This window comes from Thalia democratica, chromosome 7, assembly GCF_965202585.1.
Source record: "Thalia democratica chromosome 7, ktThaDemo2.hap1.1, whole genome shotgun sequence".
Taxonomy (NCBI): Eukaryota; Metazoa; Chordata; class Thaliacea; order Salpida; family Salpidae; genus Thalia; species Thalia democratica.
Genome location: NC_139171.1, coordinates 4,682,483 through 4,705,736, shown reverse-complemented (window position 1 = coordinate 4,705,736; position 23,254 = coordinate 4,682,483). Strand labels below are relative to the sequence as shown.

Here is a 23,254-nt window from a genome sequence, read left to right as displayed (position 1 = left end):
GTGACATGTTCTGAAAAAAAATGCAAAACCACCTGATTAAACAATTTATTTACAAAATCATGCAACCTACCAACAAAGACTAATTAGCCATGTTTCACAGACACAAATCACATAAGAATACCCCTCAACTACACTCAAAATTTCTCAGTTTTATAAATTTTTGCATTCAAGCTTCTTATATTCATATAAACAGTACTAATACCATTGTTTTGTTAAATTTAACACAATACAAATCTAAGTAACTCTTATTGTTTATTTCAAAAATTCTAGGCTTAACAGATTCATAAAAAAAATCATTATCAAAGTTATTAACATTTTGAAAAGGAAAAACAGAAGTTTTTTCTTAAACCCATAGCATCAATTTTTACAATGTGCAGCATATATTCTATGTCTTCTCCCTTAGATTTCACATTTTACTATATTTTACATAAACTTGTGTGGCCTGATGAACAAGGGGTTGTAATGAGGGCTTTGAAAACTCTGAGTAAGATTAAAACCCAGTTGTGGTTGACACATATAAAAAGCTTCTTATTGGAGGACAGTTCTAGTTTTCAATCAAAACGTTTTTTGACAAAGTTATTGTTATAAAATTTGTTAACAAACTATTGAAAACATTAATTAGAAATCCATTAAAAAATATTTCAACTTTATTTACCTTTAGATGACTGTCTTTGACCCATAATTAGTAAGCAAAAAATTAAAGAGACATCAACTAACTTATACTAGATATTATTGGGTTTTAATAAAGAGTAAAAAATATTCTTGAGAATATTAACAAAATATTTGAAACTTACTTGAGTCCCAGAATAACGGGGGAAAATTATGGAATTAGTTTTTGGAACCCTGTTCTAAACTCGTGCAAAACTTGTTACTCTTGTATTTTTTAAACTGGCCCTTTGCTGTTTATCTGTTTTAATTTTTAAAAACTTATGATTAAGACCATTAAGGGGTCCAGCTTTTTTCTCAAGTTGGTTTTATTTTGTTGAAGTTTAATCTTATTGATGAGATGTTTTTTGAACATTTAAAAAGCTCAAAGTAACTTTGAGATAAAAGAGATTAAAGTTGGTGAGTCCAATAGGTTTTATATGGAAAGCTAAACTTAATAAACTCAAAAAATACTATTTCAACACAAATCTATCTTCCTTTTATTTATAACCTATCATCTTAAATTTTTTCAAAATAGTTGATATTTAAGTCCATCAATTAAAAGAAGTTTTTTATTTTAAAAACTAATATTGTAAAACCAACCTTTTAACAGTTTTATTATCAAAAATTTTAGTTTGACTTATATTCTAAAATTCCAAATTGTGAAGGATTTTAAATTGTTTAAGGTATGTTTTACATAATATGCATAAAGTTCTGCAGCTTAAAAAACAAAACAGGGATATATTTTTAATAAAATTTAAAGTTTCTGAAGCTTGTCAATGTGCTGTCCATAGGTTTGTAATGTAAACTTTTCACAAAGCACAACTCTATTATATTACCAACACTAAGTTTAAATTTTATTTTTCAAAAAATTACTTATAGTTTACAAAGCTTACATGTAATAGTCAAAATTGTTTTTTGTAAAAAAATAAGCCTTAATCGTGAGGTAAGGTCCAAATTTTTTTATTAAAGAAAATAACAATTAAAGTTATACAATAAGCAGGATTGCCACACTTTAAGACTAGTTTAATGTTTAATAAAAATTGGGTTAATTTGACTTCTTAACAGTTTCATAAATACTCAAACTGTTTGGGACTATTTTTAGAAATCTCAGTCTTAAAGTTTAGTTTTTTTTTTTAATTATTTTTAATTTTTTAAAAAAATTTATTCATTTTGATTATTAAATCCTGGTTTTATAATTTTTAAGTTTTCAAGCATGGTTAGTGGATAACTTGTTTAGTCTTTTGCTCTGAAAACTTTTTAAAATATTTTTACTTAGACTCAAACTAGTTTTTGGTCACTCAGGTAGGCTTTTTTTAATAGAATAACAACCATCTTATTAGATACTTATTATCGATAATAATAAATAAGTTAACTTTTGAGAAATAGTCAATTTTCAAATAGTCAAAAAGTGTTAAACTATTTGTAGGAAGATTAGTTTTAATGAAATAATTATGCTAAACATTTTCGAGTTTTACCCATTACCATCACTTAAAAATTTATTCATTTTATCTACATTAATACAGTCTCATCATTTAGTAATTCTAATACAGATGTATTTATTTAATTTACTTTAAATTTTGTTCTTTGTAGCTAGAATTACTTTCAGAGTATCTTTATTGCTATTCAGACTGACTGATTAAGATAAGTTTCCCTTTTTTCAAAAATAGTCTTGTTTAAAGTTTTAAAAGTACTTTTAAGTTTTGACTAAAATAAATTTAGACATATTTGTTTCAAATTCAGAAATTATTGAACTTATTAATTATTTCTTTAGTTGTGCTTAATAATTTAACATTATTTATTGCATTAATGAAAAACAAAGTTTTATTAATTGCAGCTAAAAGTTAATAGTTTTTAATACATGATAGTTAAAAAACAATAATAAAAAAGTCATAGTACTATCTCAAATTTCAAAAAAAAAAATTCCTGTTTTGGTCCTTAATCACATCAGATTTTGCTCTATTAATTTTAACAATTACTTTAGTTTTCTGTATGTATTGAATGAAGTAGAAATAACAACTTGTTGCTTATTTGTAACTAATTAGAATGTGATATCTTGTGTAGAAGTTGAACCTGTTTAACAAGTGTTCAGTTGATTGTCATAACATTTTAAAATGTTGTTGCTCTTTATAAAAAGTATATATTTACTTTATAAATTAATATTATTGTTCAAAACATTTGTTGTCCAGATGCTATAATATATTTTATCAAAACAATGAACAAAATTTCATCAAAAATTCTCAAAGCCAACCCAGTTTTGGTAGTAAATTATAATGCAACACAGAACAAATTAGTTTTTGGAAGTTTTGCAAAACTCAGAGACAATGGCTTCAAAAATCATGAGGTAAATTTTATCTTTAAACTTGTAAATAATTTTTTAATATATATCTTTTTGCAATAGGCTGTACTTTTTTATCATAGTTTAAATTTGATAAAAGTTTTACAAAGGAATATTAGTTTACTTACTTATAGTCAACTGAGATATTTTAAGTTTGAAATTTAATTAAAGTTTTTATTTTGTTTGTTAGTTTAATTTTGTTAGTTTAAAACTATTTTGAATTAAGAATACAAACTTAATACAAATTTAATAGCAAGTTATTGTTTTAGGCCAAAATGTTTCAAAATAGCTTTGATTCCATATTCAATAAGTTTTTCAATTATACAATATTACAAAAATTTTATGATTGTTTTCTTAAAAAATAGCATAGTACTTTGCTTCAAATTTTTTGAATGTAAAAGTATTGGTTGAAATTCTGGTATAAATTCCACTGATTTTGATAAAAATTACAAACTGTATATATTGTTGGCTTTTACATATAAGAAACCGTTTTTTATATGTAAAATGTAAATTTCAAATTTCTGGTCATGGCTAAATAACTTAAATTAAAACAAACTTAAATTTCAGAACACTAGAAGCATTTCTACAAGCAATGTGTTGAATCGTGGATTAGCCAAGATCAAGCTGTCAAAATCTCAAATAAACATGCAGAAAACAAAACATCTAAAATTTACATCAGACTACATACAGTAAGTTGAGATTAGATTAACAACTGTAAAATTATAAAAAAATTTCTAGTGTTAAACAATACAGATAGTTAAAACCAGTACAATTATTTTAAAATAAAAATAGTTTTGTACTCTAGCTTTATACTTTGCAACATTAAGATTTTAGCAACAAATACCAGACTTCAACATCGCTATAAAATAGTCTGAGAACAATTATTAAGTTTGTTTTTTTTTAAATCATCTTCGATTATACAGGTTGGATATTTCTAATCTCCAGAAGCAAAGAAAAAGAATTTGTTGTTAAAATAAATAATTAACTTTATAAATAATATTAAGTTGTTATTTATTATCGGTTTAATTTTATATATGTATATAATATGAGTTGTTAAAGTTATCATTAACATTTAACTTTGTTTTATTATACATTTTTATGAGTAAGTTGGACAATTTGATGTTGAAAAAAGATGTATATTCAAGTCATTATGAGAAAATAACATTATTTAAAAAATATTAAAAAAAAAAATATTAAAAAACGAAATTTTTGGTGTAACAAGATTAACTTTTAAATTATTTTAAATTATAATTTTAAATAGTTTTTTAAAAGTTATCATTAAAATTATTTGATAGGTATATATTATTAAGTCCAAAGTAGAGAATAAGTAATTAATTTTACTTTTATTTTGTAATTTCTAGGAGTAAAGTAGATTGATATGATTTTGATAAAATATTAAGTTTTATTTTTAATATAATCGTTTTTAATTTCCTGTTTATTACATTTTTATTTTATTGGAGCAAAGTTAGGATACGATGTTGAAAAAGAAGATTAGATTTTATTATAAATGTAGATATTTTAAACTTGTTATAATTGTGTTGTTATAAATGTTATCCACTGTAAAGTAAAAGAATATTAAGAGAAGATTGGCTTTCATAATGAGAAAATAAATATTTAAATTTGTTATTGTTATTTATATAATATTATGTTTATAGGAGCAAAGTAGAAGAGTACGATCTCGGTAAGAGAAGATTGGCTCTCATAATGGGAAAAGACCCTGACAATTTCCACCAAGAAGACATTGATGTTTGTTTTAACATTTTATATAGTTTACTATTGTACAAAAATAGATTTTGTTTATTTTAAATGGTATTGATGTTCGATTTACTATTATAATAAAAACTCTATCTTTGTGTAATACCTTATGTATGGTTTAAATAAGTTTATGTTAACTGTTTTTATTAAGTAAGATAGATAATTTTTTCTATAGTTTTGTGGAAATTTTAAATAAAGCTTATTTTGATGGTACTTAAAAGTATCGGATTAGCTTTTCTTCTTTGAAGATAAACTATTTTTGTTTTGTCAAGATGATTTAATCTTTGTTTTGTTAAGTACATTTTGTACATGAATTTATAGTTTAAATGGCATTTATGTTTATTGTAGTAAATTTTAGATATCAATTTAACTTGTAAAAGATATTCATTTAAACTATGGTCAAGTTTATTTTTCTTATAAAATATGTTTTAATTTTAAACTTTATGATTATAATGTTGTTTATTTTCGCAAATGAAAGTTTAATTGATCATTTTGCTTCGTGAAATGATGTATTTAAACTAAAAAAAACTGTTCTATAAAATAATTTTGCATGCAAAATTGCATCTGTTAAATATGTGTTATTCCTATAAACTGTTGTAGGCTGAAAAAGTATTAATCCAAAAATTAGATTTACATTTTACTGCTTATATATTAATTTAAAGCCATGAAAAGCATATTTGAGACCTAGTATTCTGAAAATTGTACAAGTTAATAATATTTTATTTAAAACAAGTTTTTATTGCGTTACATAAAATTAAAACAATGACAGAAGAGTTTTATCTTATTGGAAAGTATATCAACAAAGAATCATAATTTTTTTGTAGATTATCAAATTTTTAGCTAATAATAGTTAATTTAAAATCTTTAAATGATAACATTAATTCCTTGAATATTTTAATTTTTTTAACACATAAGTATATTGTAATACAGTGCTTATTCGTTTATCTTGTCAAATTAGGCAATATTTTTCTGTAAACATGTCCGAATAAGCATTTTTCCGGATAAGTACAACAATTAATTTTTCATAAGTTATATAACTGCTGTATGTTACACATAATGAATAATAAAAGCACAGCTCCACTTTTTTTGCTTTAAACTTTTCTTCACTTTTCAAAAAAGTTGTACAAAGTTGACCTGTCTATGCTAAACTGCTCCATTATAAAATACTTAGGATCATTGTTTTTTCCCATTTTACAAACTTCTAGTTTGTTTTCAATGGTTAGTGCAACACTTTTTTATTTTTGATGTCTTGTCTGTTTCTAAAACCTGGTATGTTAAGTGTGTCAAACGTATATAACTTACAAATAAAAAAAAATGTCTTGCACCTCATCTTAAACAAAAAGTGTTCTATTCTAATTAACAACTTAATAAATTAAATTAAATATCAAATGTAAAAGAACTGTTATACATTTGCTTTCTAAAAAAACTTTATAAATTTAAATAAGAAACTTTACATACAGAGGTTTTTGATAACTAAACTGGTTTTGAACAGAGTTTGAATGTAAACTTAAATAGTATAATTACGTTATAATAATGAACTAAATTGCAAAATTTTAAAAATCATCTAAAGTTTTCTTACAGCATAAAAGGCTGAAATATAAAGCAGAAAAACAAAAAAAAATAGTTTAATATTGATATAAAAAGAAAATTTTTTCTTGACTGAAAATGTCTGGGTAAGTGAAGTACGGATAAGTGAATTAGCACTGTATTGTCCTTAACCAGGTGAAACGTTTACAACAAAAACACTGATTTTATTTGTAAATTTTCTACCTTGTTCCATTGAGCTTTTATTTTGAATTAAACATATTTTTGAAATTAAAACTGATAATAAGTATGTTTTTTATACAGGAAGCCATAAACTACTTGTTTCCATCAGACTTGGATGACGACTGCAGACCTAAACTGAAAGTAAGAAAGTTATTTTAATTATAATATTTGTTCTATAGAATTTATACTAGAAAGTAATTTTAACAATATAAAAGTTAAACTATAAGCAAGCAAGTTGCGTTTAAACTTGTTGAGATTTTTCTTATTTGAGTGTCAATATTGGCACGTAGTTTAATTTTGTCTATGCTTTTGGGTAAAATACTATGTTTAAGTCCATATTTAAGAGCGTTGTTTTCAGTAAGAGTGAGTTTTCTTACTGAAAACAACGCTCTTAAATATGGACTTAAACATAGTATTTTACCCAAAAGCATAGACAAAATTAAACTACGTGCCAATATTGACACTCAAATAAGAAAAATCTCAACAAGTAACAAAATCAACCTAACCTTTAATGACAAAATTGATCTTCGTGACACAACAGAAAAGTTTATTAATGATGCACAAAACAAATGTGAAGCCAGACCAAACCAATTAATACATAAAACACTTAGCAATCTTTCAAAAAACTCATCAATAGTTGTATGCAAAATGGATAAAGGTAACGGAGTTGTCGTCTTAAATAAGTCAGATTATTTTCAAAAGTTAGATAAAATTGTTCTAGACAAAAACCGTTTTGAAGAAATAAAGTATAATCTTAATTCCGTAAACACAAAAGATTGTAAATTAGCCCCATGGATTATACAAGAAAATAAAGTCATTTATTATTGAAGAAATTATATTAAAAACATAGTTAACCAAAAAACCTATTACAATATTTATCCACGAGGCTCACAACCAGGCAAATTATATGGTGTGGTAAAGACGCACAAAGAAAATTATCCAATAAGACCAGTATTATCAGCTATCAACACTCCAGAGTACAATCTAGCTAAATGGTTAGAAAAACAAATAAAAAGTTGCTTGCATGACAAATATAGCGTTTCATCATCAAATGAATTTGTTAACAAAATATCCAAGCTAAATATAAAACACTCAAACGCTTTTGCTAGTTTAGACATCAAAAGCCTATATGTGTAATAAAATATAAAAAACAAAATGAATAACTTATTCATATTAAGTTGCAAATGGTATATAAATATGTTCAAAAACCTTCCTATAATAGTACTTATGTTTAATAATATTTTTATAAACAAAAACTAAGTTTAACTTGTTCTCATGCAACTTTATATAAACTAATATGCTTCTCATTGGAAAGTGGTATTCCCTTTGAAACAAGTAATAGCAACGTTTACAAAAATTATATACGATCAATTAAGATAATTCACAAACATTTCCCAGCATCCTGACGAATGAATCTGTGTTTCACTGAAGACATCAAAACTTAACTATTACAAAATATAATGTATACAGGGTTGCCACTTTACCTGGAAACCTGAAAAAACCTTGAAAAAACTGGAAATTGACAATTGAGGCAAAAAACACCTGAAAAAACCTGGAATTTAAACATTTTTCACATATTTAGTAGTAAAATTTCATTTTGACTCAAAAAATTTTAAATATAAATAAAAAAAAATTGTCATCATCAAAAATTTTTTTATTAAAAAACATATTTAAAGTAGCTTGACAGTATCTTTTCAATAGTTTTATAATATTTAACACGGTTATTTTACCTTAAACTGAACTTTAAAGTAAAAATAAACCCAAAAATGGGTACTTTTAAAAACATGGAAGAAATTTTGGAAACCTAGAAAAGTATTTTGTAAAAAAGAGTTGCAACCCTGTATATAAGCTAAAATTAACATACAAAATTAGATAAGATTGTTATAAGGTATATTATTCATAGAACCCAGACGAATTTTTTCCAATAAAAAAGACACTAATCAATATGGAAGACCTCAAAAGTCCATGTATTTCATTAAAATATTAATATATAAATACTTTAATAATAATTAGAATAGTGAAGTAAAATTTTAGTAAAAATAATTAATTAAAATAAGAACTTTTATATCAGCATTCCGATGAAGTATTCCTAATAAAACAAAAGATAGAAACAGATCAATACAGGATACCTTGAAATTTTATTTATTACAATAATAAATATTAGTTATGTAAATAATGTGTATTTAGGTTAATCTCATTTTGTTTTGTATGATAACTTTCTATTCTAGCATCCTGACGAATTTTTCCCAATAAAGCTAGTAACCTAAAATGGTCATCTTAAAATAATAAATAAGTAGTTGTTATAAAAAAATACACTTATGCTTACGTGATATGTTGTTTAAGTTTTAAAAAACAAATCATAGAAACAGATCAAATATGAAAGATCTCAAACTACATGTTTGAGTATAAATCAGTATTAGTATAAATGAATATTCTCATGCTACCATACATACCTTCTTTATTAGCATCCTGGCTAAGTTTTCCACATGCAACAAGTCATTGAAACTTATCAATGCGGTCGCCCTATGAACAGCATGTATTATAAATGAACATTAGTATCAAAAAGTAAAACATATCTTGATATATGTAATAAGTTGACATAATTTCTTAGCATCCAGACGAGGTGTTTCCGATGAAACAAGTCATCGAAACAGATCAGCACGGCCGCCCAATGAACTCCATGTATTACACGGGGAATTCCCACTTCTGCAACTTGATGCACGATATTTACGATAAGAGGGTCAATATGGAGCACAACCACAACAAAGATAAATATTATGAGCTTGTTGGCAAGAAGAAACTAACAGATGAAGACAAAAGATTGTGAGTTTTATTGTTGTTGTTGTTGTTGTTATTATTTAAATTGAATGTAAGAAAGTGTTATGAGGTTGTTGAGAACAAAAAGAGTTAAGATAATATAACAAATTATGAGTGTTTTTATAGTTTTAACATTACTGATGTGTTTTTAAAGCTGTTTCATGTTTTAAATTTCCCATGTTTACTCCTATGAAACTGTTTTTGTTTTTATTACGAGTTATAATGGCGAAGGGGGTCAAGGTTTTTCTTTACAAAAATTTAATAGGGGTTATTATATAAAAGATTTAAGTGTAAGCTGCAAGCCAGTTTTTCTCAAATTTAATAACATATTGAAATTCTAAGATATAGTAATTTTTGTAAAAAATCAATTACAAGCGTAATTTTTATGGAGATTTAAAAATTTATTAAAAATCTATCTTCCTAATTTTTTAGCTTGAGTTCAAATTTCCAGGAAACGTTCCTTATAAATTTTAAGATACTTTGATGTTAGAATTTCAAAATGTTACAGAAAATAAGTTTTAGACAAAAAAAGATAGTAAATAAAAACTTTTTAATAGTAAAACAACTCCTACATGGAAAGATTAAGAAATTAGCATATGGACTTTATGTAAAAATATGAAGAAAAATATCTAAAAATGAAGGAGAAAACAAAACAGGCTTTAAGTTAAATAGTCTGTATTTGCCTTTTTAGTTTGCACCTCTCATATTCAACTCTCTAACTTTGATCGCCTATATTTCAAAGGGAACTGCTCAGTTCTAACCCGCGCACAACTCCGACCCGCGCAATTCCCAACCCCGATCAAATCCGGGGGGTGGGAACTGTAATTATACTATTTCAAAAGTTGCTTATTTAGTTAGTGCAAAGCAAAATTAAATAATAATGATAATAGTAATAATAGAAATAACAATAATAATTGTTATTGAATTTATTAAATTAAACGTTGCTTTAATTTTGTTTTGCACTTTAAAAAGTCTGATAGACTCTTTAATATAGAATCAACTTTTAAAAAAAAGATCTTAATAAAAAAAACTTAAATATCATAAAGGAAAATAAAGACGAAAAAACGAAATTGTTATTTTACATTTAGAATGTGTTTGGTTTTATTGGTATTAGATTTTTAGTTTGTATTGATTGTTTTCAATAAAAAAAGATGCTGATTTACTTTATATTGAAAATAAAATTATTTGATTTTGATTGACCAATTATTTTTACAGTTTTTAACAAGTTAAACTAGTAAGTAAATATAGTTTTATATTATTGTTCTCTTAAAAAGTACTGTGAGTGTTGTTTATAAACAGGGTTTCCAAAAAACCTTAAAACCTGGAAAAACCTGGAATTTGACAATTTAGGATAAAAAACCTGGAATTTGAGAAATTTTGAAAAAAAAAACCTGGAAAAACCTTGAATTTTTATTAATTTTAACATGTTAGTAGTAAAATTATAATTTGACACAAAAAATCTATCATACAGATAAAAAATTTTTGTCATCATCAAACATTTGTTTCATTAGATAACACATTCAAAGTAGCTTTACAGTATATTTTCAATGTTTTTATACTATTTAACACATTTTCTTACCTTAAACTTTTCTTTAAACTAAAAATAGACTCAAAAATGTGAACCTGGAAGAAAATTTTTAATATCTGGACAAAATTTTTCAAAAATATTCGGCAACCCTGTATAAAGTTGTTAAAGTACACGGTTGCCACTTTACCTGGAAACCTGGAAAAACCTGGAATTTGACAATTTAGGCAAAAATAACCTGGAAAAACCTGGAATTTTGAACAAAAAAACCTGGAATTTTAACAATTTTTAGATGTTCAGTAGTAAAATTTCGATTTGACCTAAAAAATCTATCATATAAATAAAAAAAAATTGTCATCATTAAAAAATTTTTTATTAAAAAACATATTTAAAGTAGCTTTATATTATCTTTTCAATGTTTTTATACTATTTAACACAGTTTCTTACCTTAGACTTAACTTTAAACCAAAAATAGACACAAAAATGTGTACTTTTAAAAATCGGGAAAAAATTTTGAAAACCTGGAAAAGTTTTTGAAATCAAGTGGCAACCCTGTAAAGTAATGGTAAAATAATTTGAATTATATTATCTAATAAACTTGTTGTATTAAGTATATGTTTAAGAAATTAATTACTTGCCCTGTTTTGTAAAAAAAAAGTTAATGCATTTTCATACAATCTGTGATGGTGATAAGTTTAATTTTTAGGTATTATTTTATAATGATTTTCGCAAACTAAGATACATGTAGAATATGAAGTAATGCTTAAGTCTCTGGTTTTAAAATTTATAATTAAAATACTACTGCTATGTGTAATTTTAATTTATTAATTTTATATTTCACACATAAAAGTTTGTAGATTGTTTTTAGTAAGTTTTTTTGTTGAAACTAGTCGTTATTTTTGTGGTAAACCTAAAAACAAGTTTACATTAATTTCTTTTAAACAGAAATCTCAGCGGAACTGTTTGGGCGACTAAAGAAGAAATTGAGCAAAAGTTCTTCAAAGGAGACAAACTAAATGATATTAATGTAAGTTTTAATTTTAATTGTATTATATTAATTTTACATAAAAGGAAATTGTAAATAAACTTTTTAAAGGAGACAAATTAAATGACACTAAGGTAAATTTTTATTTTAATAATATTTTATTTATTGTACTAGAGAAGAAATTGAAAATAAAACCTTATAGGAAACAAATTAAGTGACATATATATTAGTTGTAATTCGTACTTAATTATCTTTTATGCTTGTAATTATAGATGTAGTTATATTTATGCTTTAGTATATTTTTTTAAGCTAACGTAAAAAGTTGAAAATTACAAAAAACCAAGCAGCGGTATAAGTGATGAATTTCAACAAAACAAAAGTAATATTTTTTAACAACTTTAACGTTATTGCTTTGTTTACATTTAATAGATAATGCTTAGTACTAACAATAAAAAATAGAAACCACCGGATAATTAGTATTATCAGTAGTATAAAATGTTACATTATTAAGTACTTAGTAGAATAAATGTACCTTATTAATAGAGTGATACGTATTTATTATTAATTATTTTTACAATTGTGTAACAATAACATTATTATCATATTAACAAATAAAACAACAAATGTATTAAAAATTGATTTACATTACATACTATAAAATACGTGAGCAAGTAAACAGACTGATAAATGAATCAACGTAATAATATATAAATATATTAACAATAATAATATAATACATAAAAATATATATTATTTGTTTTTCAGTACTACCAAATTCGCGAGCAAGTAAATAAATTGATGAATGAACCAAACGCTCACACTGAACAAGATTTCATCATGAAATTCAGAACTGGTGTTGTACAGGAAATCAAAAAAGAAGATATCCCTGTTGTAAGTTATTAGTAATATTTTTAGAAAATGAAAATATATTTCAGTTGTTAGTGATTAATATTATATTTTATTTATAATTTATTATAAAATTATATTTGAAATATAATTTGAAAAAAAAAAGTATTTGAAAAAAAAAGAAAGCTTCTGTATAGTAAAATGGAAAAAAAAAAGTATCTGATTTAGTTTTTTGTTGTTAATGATTAAGAACAGTGTATAATTTTTCTGTTAGTAAACATGTAATCATTAATATGTTAGGTATAATTTTTACTATAATATAAAATATTAAAACAAATATAACATTTCTGCCAGTGCATTGTATTAGGGAGATTCGTGATGCTTCATAGGGATCTACATAAACGAGTTTAATAACATTTTTATTTTATTATAAAAAATTGCACTTTTATTTATTTAAGTTTTATTAGTTTTAATATAACTTCATATTTTGATATAAAATAAAATTCGGGGTAGTTAAAATTGGTGCAACTGTTTTATGTAAATAAGAGAATGTTCATAAAATGAGCATTTAAATCCATATCGGACAATGCATTTATAAGTTTCCTGTATAAGTGAACAATTATAGTTCACAAATTTGACTTTTAGCATTGGAAGAGATATATTACTTTGTAATTTTATGTAAGTTATGTTTTAATTCTGTTTGAATACGAATATTTTACAACTAATGATCTCTTTTAGTTGTTATATATGTATGTCTCAAATGCAATTCATCCAAGTATTAACAATAAGAAGCAAAGTTTTTGAAATTAATTATTTATCAACATGTAAGGAAGGTATCACAAAAATGAAATTAAATCTTAAAAGAAGAAGCATTATTAAAAGTCTAACTTAATGAATTTTTTTTATAAAATTTCTAAAAGTTACTTTAAAAGATGATAATATTTAAAAAAATATTTTCTAGCCACAACAAGATACAGACGGTAGACATTATGTAACAGCTCAGGGTAGCAGAAAAACAACCGACTGTGAAGTGAAACTGATTTATCCCGGAACAGGGAAAATTACCATCAACGAGAAAGATTTCGGATCGTTCTTCTACGCTTTGAGAAGCAGGTATGTAGTTTGTATTTACAAGTATTTGGTTTAAATTTGAAATGCAGTTATTATTGCACTTAGAAGTATCAAATGGTTGGTGTGATAATAAATTATATGCTACATTTTAACGTGTTTTTTTACTTTTTTCTATGAACAGTTCTCACTTCTAAGTTACCAGATTAACTAATTTTCAATTTATTTAATGTTTTTGATCATAATAATTGCTCCCTTTTCAATTCTTGGTTATGAAATTAGTAAAGTTTTCTTTTTTGAGCAGAATAGTAAGTATTATTTTTACATATAAAACAATATGATAACTTTATTCACTTCCACATAAAAACAGCTGTTTTCTTATCAATTTAATTAATATTATCAAGTAGTACATTTGTCATAACAATTTGTATTATTCACAGGGAAATAGCGATCGCACCATTCTCGCTTTTGGGTTACCAGAGAATGTTTGATGTTGAAGCTAAAGTTGAATACCCATTACAGGTTAATAGTAAAAATTAATGCATAAATTGTCTGACATAATTTTAATCAGTTACTAAAAATAAACACATATAAATAAATATTTATAGTTAATATAATAAAATGAGTAAACTATTGTATCAACTGATGCACGTTTATAACTATAAAAAAATAAATACGTGCTATAAAACAGTTGCAAAAATATTTTCAAAAAGTGGTATTATGTTTTTTATCAGAGTGTTTTAAACCAAAAATTCACTTCAAGCTAATAATTTATCATGTCATTTTTTGATGGAGGGCTTTAAAACAGATTTTTATTAAAAAACTGCTACCGTTTTTTTATTATTTCAAAATAGCATTTTTAAAATGAAACATTTCAATGGCTTAATGTTTTGTTGGGATTAAAGGATTTAATAATAATGACTTTTACAGGAAACTAAACTTAAGACCAGTAGCTCCCATAGTAAAGGGTTATTACAAAGGCCCCCTTGAGAAGACTTTTATGGTCAAGGCTTAGTAATATTGGAATATTAGGGTAAAGAAATTTAAGGTATTTCACAATCTTATTGTCTCTCAAATTTCACAACTGTGCTCATATCTTCAGGAGTATATCATACTTATTATCTTTATCTAACTATTTATCACTTTCTTTATAGTTATCAGTATGTGTTTTTAATTTTACAAGTTTACCATATTTTACAGCTGTCTTGAAACAAACGAGAGAGGGTATCTAAAGTATCATATTTGATATATTTATCTAACTATTTTTATCTATATCATTTTTTATAGTTGTTATGAATATTTTTTCATATTTTGCAAATAACATCTCCCATCATTACAGCTATCTTGGAACAAACGAGAGAGAGTATCCAGCGTATACGAGAGACGCAGCCATGTGGAAACGAACCGGTCGTCAAGGACGCAGCACGCTGTTGCTATGCGACTGGCTATTAGTAGGGCGCTGAGGAGTTTCGTCAGTCCAAGAGCTATCAGTGTATTGAGAACTGGTTTGTATTTTTTAAACTAATTGTATTTAATTATTTTTATTATGCTGTGTTTATGTTTCGTGTTATATATTATGAGGACTGGTTTATCAATCTATGATATACCAGTTATGATATGGTTAGACAATCTATGATAAATATTATCTAGTATTTATAATTAGTTCGGGAGTTTTGTCAGCCCGATAGCTATCAGTGTATTGAGAACTGGTTTGTTTGTTTTTTTAAATGGATTGTAAATGCACAGGTTCCAAAAAGTAAAGATAAATTTGATGATCAATTTTAGGGTGGCCATATACCCCGGAATTTGAAAATTTAGGGAAAAGAAAACCTGGAAAAACCTATAATTTAGTAGTTAAAAAAAGAACTGGAAAACCTGTAATTTTGCTCAAACATCGTTAAAAAACGTTTTGAAAAATTTTTACACAGAAGTTTTATGGAGTTACAGTTATATAAACAAAACAAAAGAAGTACGTATTATTTAGAGTTTTTAATTATAAGACAAATTAAAATTAGCACTTTAGAATCTTTTCAGCAGTTTTACACTATTACACAGTAGGCTGAAAATGGGGTCCTTTGGCTATGATAAAATAATTTTGGTGGTTAGAAAATCAAACTAAGTGTTATACATACTTGGAAAGAACTATCTTTCTTTGTTTCAAAATTTTATTTTTTACTTTTATGCTTTAAGTATTTAAGGAGTCGTGTAAGTTTAAATCCAACCAGTTTTTTCTTTTTAAAATGTAAAAACTATAAAAACTTCTTTACAGTTTTTGTCAAAAATTTGCTTGCAGAGAGTTAGAAAAAAACACCTAAAATATTTAAGTAGAAAAACTTTTTTATCAATTTTTCTAAGATTATTGTTAGGTATATCGAGTTATAAGTATTTGTTACGTTTTGAAAAACTAAATCATTTAACAATTTTTTTTATTAAAAAAAGTATTAGACATCAAAATATCACTTGTAAAAACCTAAAAAAAACCAGTTATATGCTTATTGTATTGATAAAAATTTTTAAAAGTAATTTGTTAAACAGCTGGATTACTGCAAGATGAACTCAAACAAAAAGAAAGAAAAATGCCGGGCAGGCGTAAAGCTAGAAAGAGGCCCACTTGGAAAAAGCGATAAATTATTTTCAAATTTTATAGATAAATTTAGTTACAAGTATAAAAACATGTTTTTTATGTTGGTAAAATAAAGCTAGAAAGAGACCTACTTGGAAGAAACGATAAATTAATATTTAATAATATTGTAGATAATTTTATTAACTTTCTATATGTAGTAAAGTATCTGTTTTTTTATTGGTAAAAATATAAATTTGTATAGATAATTTTGTTAACGAAATTTGTGTTTTATTAAACTTTACATCAATGTTTGTGTTTTTTGATTTGTAAATCTTGAAATACTAATTTCTACAAACTTAGTTTAAAGTGACATTTACAGGGTTGCAAAAAAAAAACCTGGAATTCTGGAATTTGACAGTTTAGGCATAAAAAAATGGCAAGTCCTACAATTTAGATAGTTTTGAAAAAAATTTGGAATTTTCAACAAAAAATACACGAAAAAACCTGAAAATTACAACTATTTCATGTCAAATGACGAAATTTTGATTAGGTACAATTAATCTAAAATATAAAATATTTTTTTTGGTATCATTAATTTTAACAATTTCGAAACTCATTAAAAGTAGCATTACATTATATTTTCAATATTTTTATACTATTGCAGCTTTTTATCTTAGACTTAATTTATAAATGAACACAAATCTTGTACTTTTAAAAATCTGGAAGTAATTTTTTTAAATCTCGAAAAACTTTAAGAAAAACTCTCGGCAATCCTACAACTAGTGATATTATCATAAAATTTAAGGACAAAATGTCAGCCAAAACCATTAGTTATACAAGATTATTCACAAGTTTCAAAAACTGTTTTACAGATGATTGTTTATAAAATGTAAAAGTATTTATTGAAATCGTTGAGCTTTAAAGTACTTCATTTATAATTAGTATATTGTCCGTCTAATTTTCATTAATTCAAAGTGATTTTGACCAGTTGATATTTATATTGATTTCAATTTTAAATACGAATAAAAGTTAGTATTTTATTGGTTTAGTTTCTATAAGTTTAAAATTGATTATGACCAGTTGATGTATAAAAATAATTTCAAAACTCACAAAAAAAGTTTTGTAGTAGTTCTGATTGAGTCAAAAAACTTTTTTTTTGTATCACTAGTAAAACAATTTAAAAAAATTGTAAAGTCTTTGTTGTTGGATATTAACTTTTATAATATTTGAAAAAAAAAATTCAAGTAACTTAATAGAATCTGTAAATTTATATGCTTTTTATTTAAGTGACACAGAAAAATAGGAGCTGTTATATTTATCTAAAAATCTGTAATAAAGTTGTAAACTGTTTTATAAATTACTATAAGCTTAAGTTAAGAGCACATTGGTTTAAAGGTTTGTTTTTCTAATCGGTAGTCACGTTTACTTGAGACAAAATTTGCAAGTAGACTTTATGTAAAGTCTTACTGAACCACTTAGTTTCAAAAAAAAGCAGTGTTATAAAACTACAAGAAACTTTTTGGAGTAAAATTGCAACGTAATAATTTACTCAACTAGCTGTATTGTACACCAAAAATTAAGTTAAGACCACATTTTGATTTATTTTTTAACAAAGCTCAATTTTATTTGTTTTCAAGCTAAATAATACATATTACAGGGTTGCTACTTTACCTGGAAACCTAAAAAAACATGGAATTCGACAATTTAGGCAAAAGTAACCTGGAATTTGAGAAATTTTGAAAAAAACAAGGAAAAACCTGGAAATTTGATCATACAACCTGGAATTTTTAATAATTTTAACATTATCAGTTGTAAAATTTCGATTTGACACCAAAAAATTTTTCATATGAATAATTTTTTTTTTGTCATCATCAAAAACTTTTTTTTAATAACACAATTAAAAGTATCTTCTAAAAATATTCACAGTATCTTTTTAATGTTTTTATACTATTTAATACAGTTTCTTATACAGAAATTAACCTAAAACTAAAAATAAACCCAAAAATGTGTACTTATAAAAACCTGGAAGAAATTTGGAAAACCTAAAGAAAAATTTGAAAAAAACGAGTGGCAACCCTGATATTAGTTAGGTCAAATATTTCGTTTGGAATTTGAATTAAATATTAAACAGAATATTTCCCACCCCTACGTTAAACGTTTAAAACACCTTACAGTAAATAACTGCATAAACTTGTTTTATAGATTAAAAAAACTTAAATTTAGTTGGTCTTGAAAATACTTGATTTTAGTACTACTATAATTAATGTTTAAAGTCAATTTTTTAATAATCTGTGTTATAAAAACTATTTGTAATACTAAACTGTTTACTGACAACAAACATTAAACTTTAAGTCTTAAAGATCATAACATATCACTTAGTTATCAACAGAAGTTTGTTTTTTAATCTTGTTATTTTCTTGTAAAGTAAACTTGACATGTATAATTTTGATATTTGGTAAACGTAATAAATATGAATATTTTATGGTTTTTTTTAAACTTTTTGATATGATATTATTGATGAATAATTAACTTATACAAATTAATTAAAAAATAGAATTTTTAAAGTTTCATTATGAATGGTATTAGTCTATAACACACCTTTCTGTATATCATGCTTTTATTCATTTTAAGTTGATTTCTAAACTTTTCATCATTTGGTTTTATATTTCTCAAAATGTACTTAACAATGATAATTATTAGTTTACTGTATAGGAAAAGTTATTTGATGAAAACATTTAAATAGAAAGTACACTAATATTGTTGATAATCATTTTTTGTAATTTAAAAAATTCTAACAATAAACTTGTTGTTAAAGAAAGTTGTCAGTGTTTAAGTTTGTTCTACTAATTAGATTCTTTAGTGATTTGATTAGCTTATTTAAAGTCTGGAGAGCAATTGATTTAACCAATATTCTCTTAACGTAAAAAGTAGTGAAATAATCTTTAAAATTTTTTTTTTTAAATACCAGACTTTGTAATAAATTTATAAACATAAATCATAATACTTTCAAAGCTCATTAATGAGAGAGCATTTAATCAGATACAAATATTTATTTTAGATATAAGTTAAAAACAACACTTATTTTACCCATATTGGTGCATTCTAGACAAGACGTTAAAAGGTACCCAAGTGGTGTGCTACTTCGATAACTGAAAGGTTTTTCATTTACCAAGTCCTAGGACCAAATAGTTTGAACGTCTTTTTTTTTTCATTTAATAAACTATACACATATTGAAACAATAGTAAATGAACATAAATAGACTTAGATCAGTTTAGTTTTCTGTGGACTTTCATAATGATTGAAAACCAAACAAAAAAATAGATGAATTTAATCTAGTTTTATACTCTTTGCTATTTATATCTTTTATTTAGAAACAGAATTAGTTTTGAAAACGAACCAGAGTTATATTACAGTAATTAGGACTTAAGCATTTAAAAATAACTTGATCTTATAATTAATCTTTTAATATACTAACACAGCTTAGTCAAAAAAAGGTTTAAATATAAAAGTTACTTATGTTATTTACATAGTTTATTAAAGGATAAAAAAGATGCTCAAAAACTTTGGTCTTAGGACTTGGTGAACGAAGAACATTTCGATTATCGAGTCGCACACCACGGATATCTTTTAACATCTTGTCAATGACTTAAAGAGATGTTATAATTTGTATTTATGATCTTGAACGTCTTTTCTAAGCTAAATAACCAGGTTTTACTTTATTATATTAGTTAAACTTGTTCCTACCAAAAAAAAACTAATTCAAAAATTTTTTTTTAACTTTATCTATCTAAGAATTAAAAGTTTAGTATTAAAGTAAAACCGCCCATATTGAAAAACTAATTCAATTTTGAATTTTTATTTACTCAGCTTGTAAATCATTTATTGCAATAATCCATACATTATTTTACGAAATATATCGTTCTTGAGAGTTTTTAAAACTATGCTTTAAATAAATTTACACAAAAAAAGACTTAAGAATGAATTTTATTTTTTTAGTTAACCTTAAGTTATTTCTTGTTAGAATCACTAAAATATTGAAAATAATTGTAGAAATGCTATGAAAGCCTACTTTATTAAAATTGTAATGAAACATATCATACATACATATATAGGTTTTTAACAAATTTTATGTAAACTAATAGGTTATGTTAGACCAATGGAAGAATTGTTAAGTTTACTTTATCGATGTTTGGAAAAGTATTAAACATTATGACTTTTAATATAAACGCATTTATTAAATACTCAGTCTGTATAATAAAGTTAGAAGATATAAAAAAGTGTTAAAGAAATAGCTTATTAAAGTGCTATAGTTTGTAAACAATATTGTTAAATAAAAACTATACTTTGTTTTCAACTAGTAATACAACTACTATAATAAAGCAAAACAAAAATTCCAAAATACTGGTTGTATTATTTTAAATTTAAGTATTCAAAGAAGTTGTTTTATAAGATACTTCAGCAATTTAATTTGTTTTCAAAATATGAGCACAGCAAAAACAACAGTAAAAACTGAAAACAAGTTGTGCTTCAAAGAACTACTACTGTTACATAAGTCTCCTTTACAACAGGAAAATTTAAAATCAGTTACTTTATGATCTCTGGTAGCGTTTTTAATATGTTCTCTGATCTTGGATTTATCTTCGCAAGCTTCTTCTTCTTGGCGAGAACTTACACAACTTTTATATTCGACTAAAACTTTCAATTTGTCTTCCGATTTTGTGGTAAAAGAGCTCTTCAAGCAGTAGTTTTGGCTGAAAGTGCACGTTTCAATGGTCATCTTCTCCGAGCAATCTCCTTGGCAATTGATGCATTTGTTACTGAAGTTTAGTTAATTTGAAATTTAATATATTAGTATTTTTGCAGTTTTTAATATACCGTAAATGATAGCACAAATAAGTTTTTAACTAAAGATCTTACTTAATTTTAAGATATAAAAGTATTTTACCACATTCGGAAAAAATAACTAAAATTTTAAGTATATTATATGTTTGACTTTTTTTTTTTCTAAACGAAAACTCTACTTCTTATAAAAGCTTATTTTTTTGATTGCACTGCATGAGTTTTCTATAAAATTTTAAAGCTTAACCTTCAAATTATTAATACCTTAAACATTCTTATCAAAAAAAGCCCCAAAATGAAAATTATTGTACACTGAATTAGTTCTATATTATTCTATGTGTTTCTATTCAAGCAAGACTTAATTTTACCAGTCGTATGATAGTATTTTAAACTTATGCCAAGTGGGCGATTATTAAATAAGTTTGGGAAAACCTGTTATAAATCAAACTTTAATTTTGTAAGGTTAAATAATACTATAATACCCTTATGCGTTATACTACAAAATAAAACAGCTCACTTATAAAGCTTTAATTTAAAGTATACAACAGTATAAAATAATACAGTACTTACCTAAGTGTTTTTATTCCAAATACACCTTTGATTTTTTCCCCGGCATCAGAAAAGAAAGATCGTTTTGGGCGGTGTAGAAAACGGTCTTTTTCGCTTTTGTCATCCACGTTGTAGACCTGACCTTCAACATTTACACGTTCGCTAGTTTCGCTTGCATCAGGAATTTCTTTACTTTCAGTCGCCTTTGCAATTTTGGTAGTCAGGAATAGTAGAAGACAGAAAGTGTAAACCTATAAAGCTAAATTCCTAAACAAAACAGTAAAAAGTTTAATAAACTGATTTAAAAAAACTTTTTAACTTTAATGTACAAACTTCCATCTTGAAAAAAAAACACAAAGCAAGTATGAAATATTTTTAAAACCATCACAAACGTATTGATTTTTTTTTACATTATTCAGTTGCTGTACCTTTATTTGTTTTAAAATTTGATTTCCAATAAACTACTTAGTACAAAGAAGCAACATTTAACTGTTTACTAAGCACAAGGTTTAAACTGAGCATTTTCATTGAAATTTAATAAAAACAGCATTCAAAAAACATGTGGAACACCTTTAACAAGTTTTATTTCAACTGCAAACAGTTTACAATGAAAAAAAAAACTAACCAAAATTGCCTTCATCTCTATGAACTAAAGCTAGACTTCAAAAAAAACGATATAAAAGTTTTAAGACTGCTAAAACTTATATATAAAACACTTGTTTGTGTGCGGAAGTTGTACTTAATTTAGTTAACAAGATTTCCGGGTTACTTAATTGCACCAACTTAATTTATTCAATTAAGCAACATTTAATTATCCATTTATTTTACATATTAATTAAGCAATTTCTGCATTGCTTGCAATTGAACTTCTGGAGTTGCATTTTTCGCCTAGTTATTAATGAGTTTTATTAATAAAATTTCGGTACTGATAAAAACTAACATAATTTAACTTAAATATCGAACATCAGTATAATAATATAATATAAAAATAAACTTAAGTTAACGATTTTAAACAATTACAGTAGACTACCGCTTAAGTACGCAAATTGAACCCGACCAAAAAGTGCGTACTTAGCACGAGTAATGCGTGCGTACTTTTTGACGACATAGTATAATTTGAAATTTAGTTGTTTGTTTTCTTTCTTAAAACTATTTTTCTATAGCTGAGATATTTATTAAACATTTAATTTAGAAAGTATAACATTTACTATAATTTTTCATTAGCTAAAAAGTGTTTGATTTTTTTTATTTTAAAGAAAAACGTTTTAGGACTATTTTTGTAAAAAAGTTTATATCAGTAGAAACATTTATAGTATAAGTGCAAAATGATAAGATGCTCATTGATTTTTTTATAACTTTAGTTTTTTGTTGTTGTTGCTTCTTTTTATATGTTTATTTTGACTTTATACAATTTTTAACTAGTTTTTGTGGTTAACTAGTTTTATATTATGTCACATAAAAATTAGCCTTTCTTTTGCAGATATTCTGAAAGTTTTTGAATAAAAAAAAATTTAGAAATTTTAGAAAAATGGATAGAAAGCGTCAGAAAATGAATT

The 23,254-nt window shown here is 24.7% G+C and overlaps 1 protein-coding gene across 1 annotated transcript; it reads left to right on the top strand.

Moving 5' to 3' along the window:
- Positions 1 to 2,838: 2,838 nt before the first annotated feature.
- On the top strand, positions 2,839 to 16,609 carry LOC145840781 (small ribosomal subunit protein uS9m-like). The gene is made up of 11 exons (XM_082948112.1): positions 2,839 to 2,989; positions 3,551 to 3,672; positions 4,639 to 4,729; positions 6,587 to 6,646; positions 9,117 to 9,328; positions 11,793 to 11,874; positions 12,598 to 12,723; positions 13,640 to 13,791; positions 14,187 to 14,268; positions 15,086 to 15,251; positions 16,282 to 16,609. The coding sequence occupies exons 1-11, from the start codon at positions 2,861 to 2,863 to the stop codon at positions 16,371 to 16,373; spliced, it is 1,314 nt and encodes a 437-aa protein (XP_082804238.1). The 5' UTR covers positions 2,839 to 2,860; the 3' UTR covers positions 16,374 to 16,609.
- Positions 16,610 to 23,254: the final 6,645 nt, after the last annotated feature.

Bases quoted from the DNA above. Each gene is read 5' to 3' on its own strand.
- LOC145840781 (XM_082948112.1), top strand. From the start codon at position 2,861: ATGAACAAAATTTCATCAAAAATTCTCAAAGCCAACCCAGTTTTGGTA. The intron at 6,647-9,116 runs GTAAGAAAGTTA...ATAATTTCTTAG, and splicing joins ACTGCAGACCTAAACTGAAA to CATCCAGACGAGGTGTTTCC. The intron at 11,875-12,597 runs GTAAGTTTTAAT...TTTGTTTTTCAG, and splicing joins ACAAACTAAATGATATTAAT to TACTACCAAATTCGCGAGCA.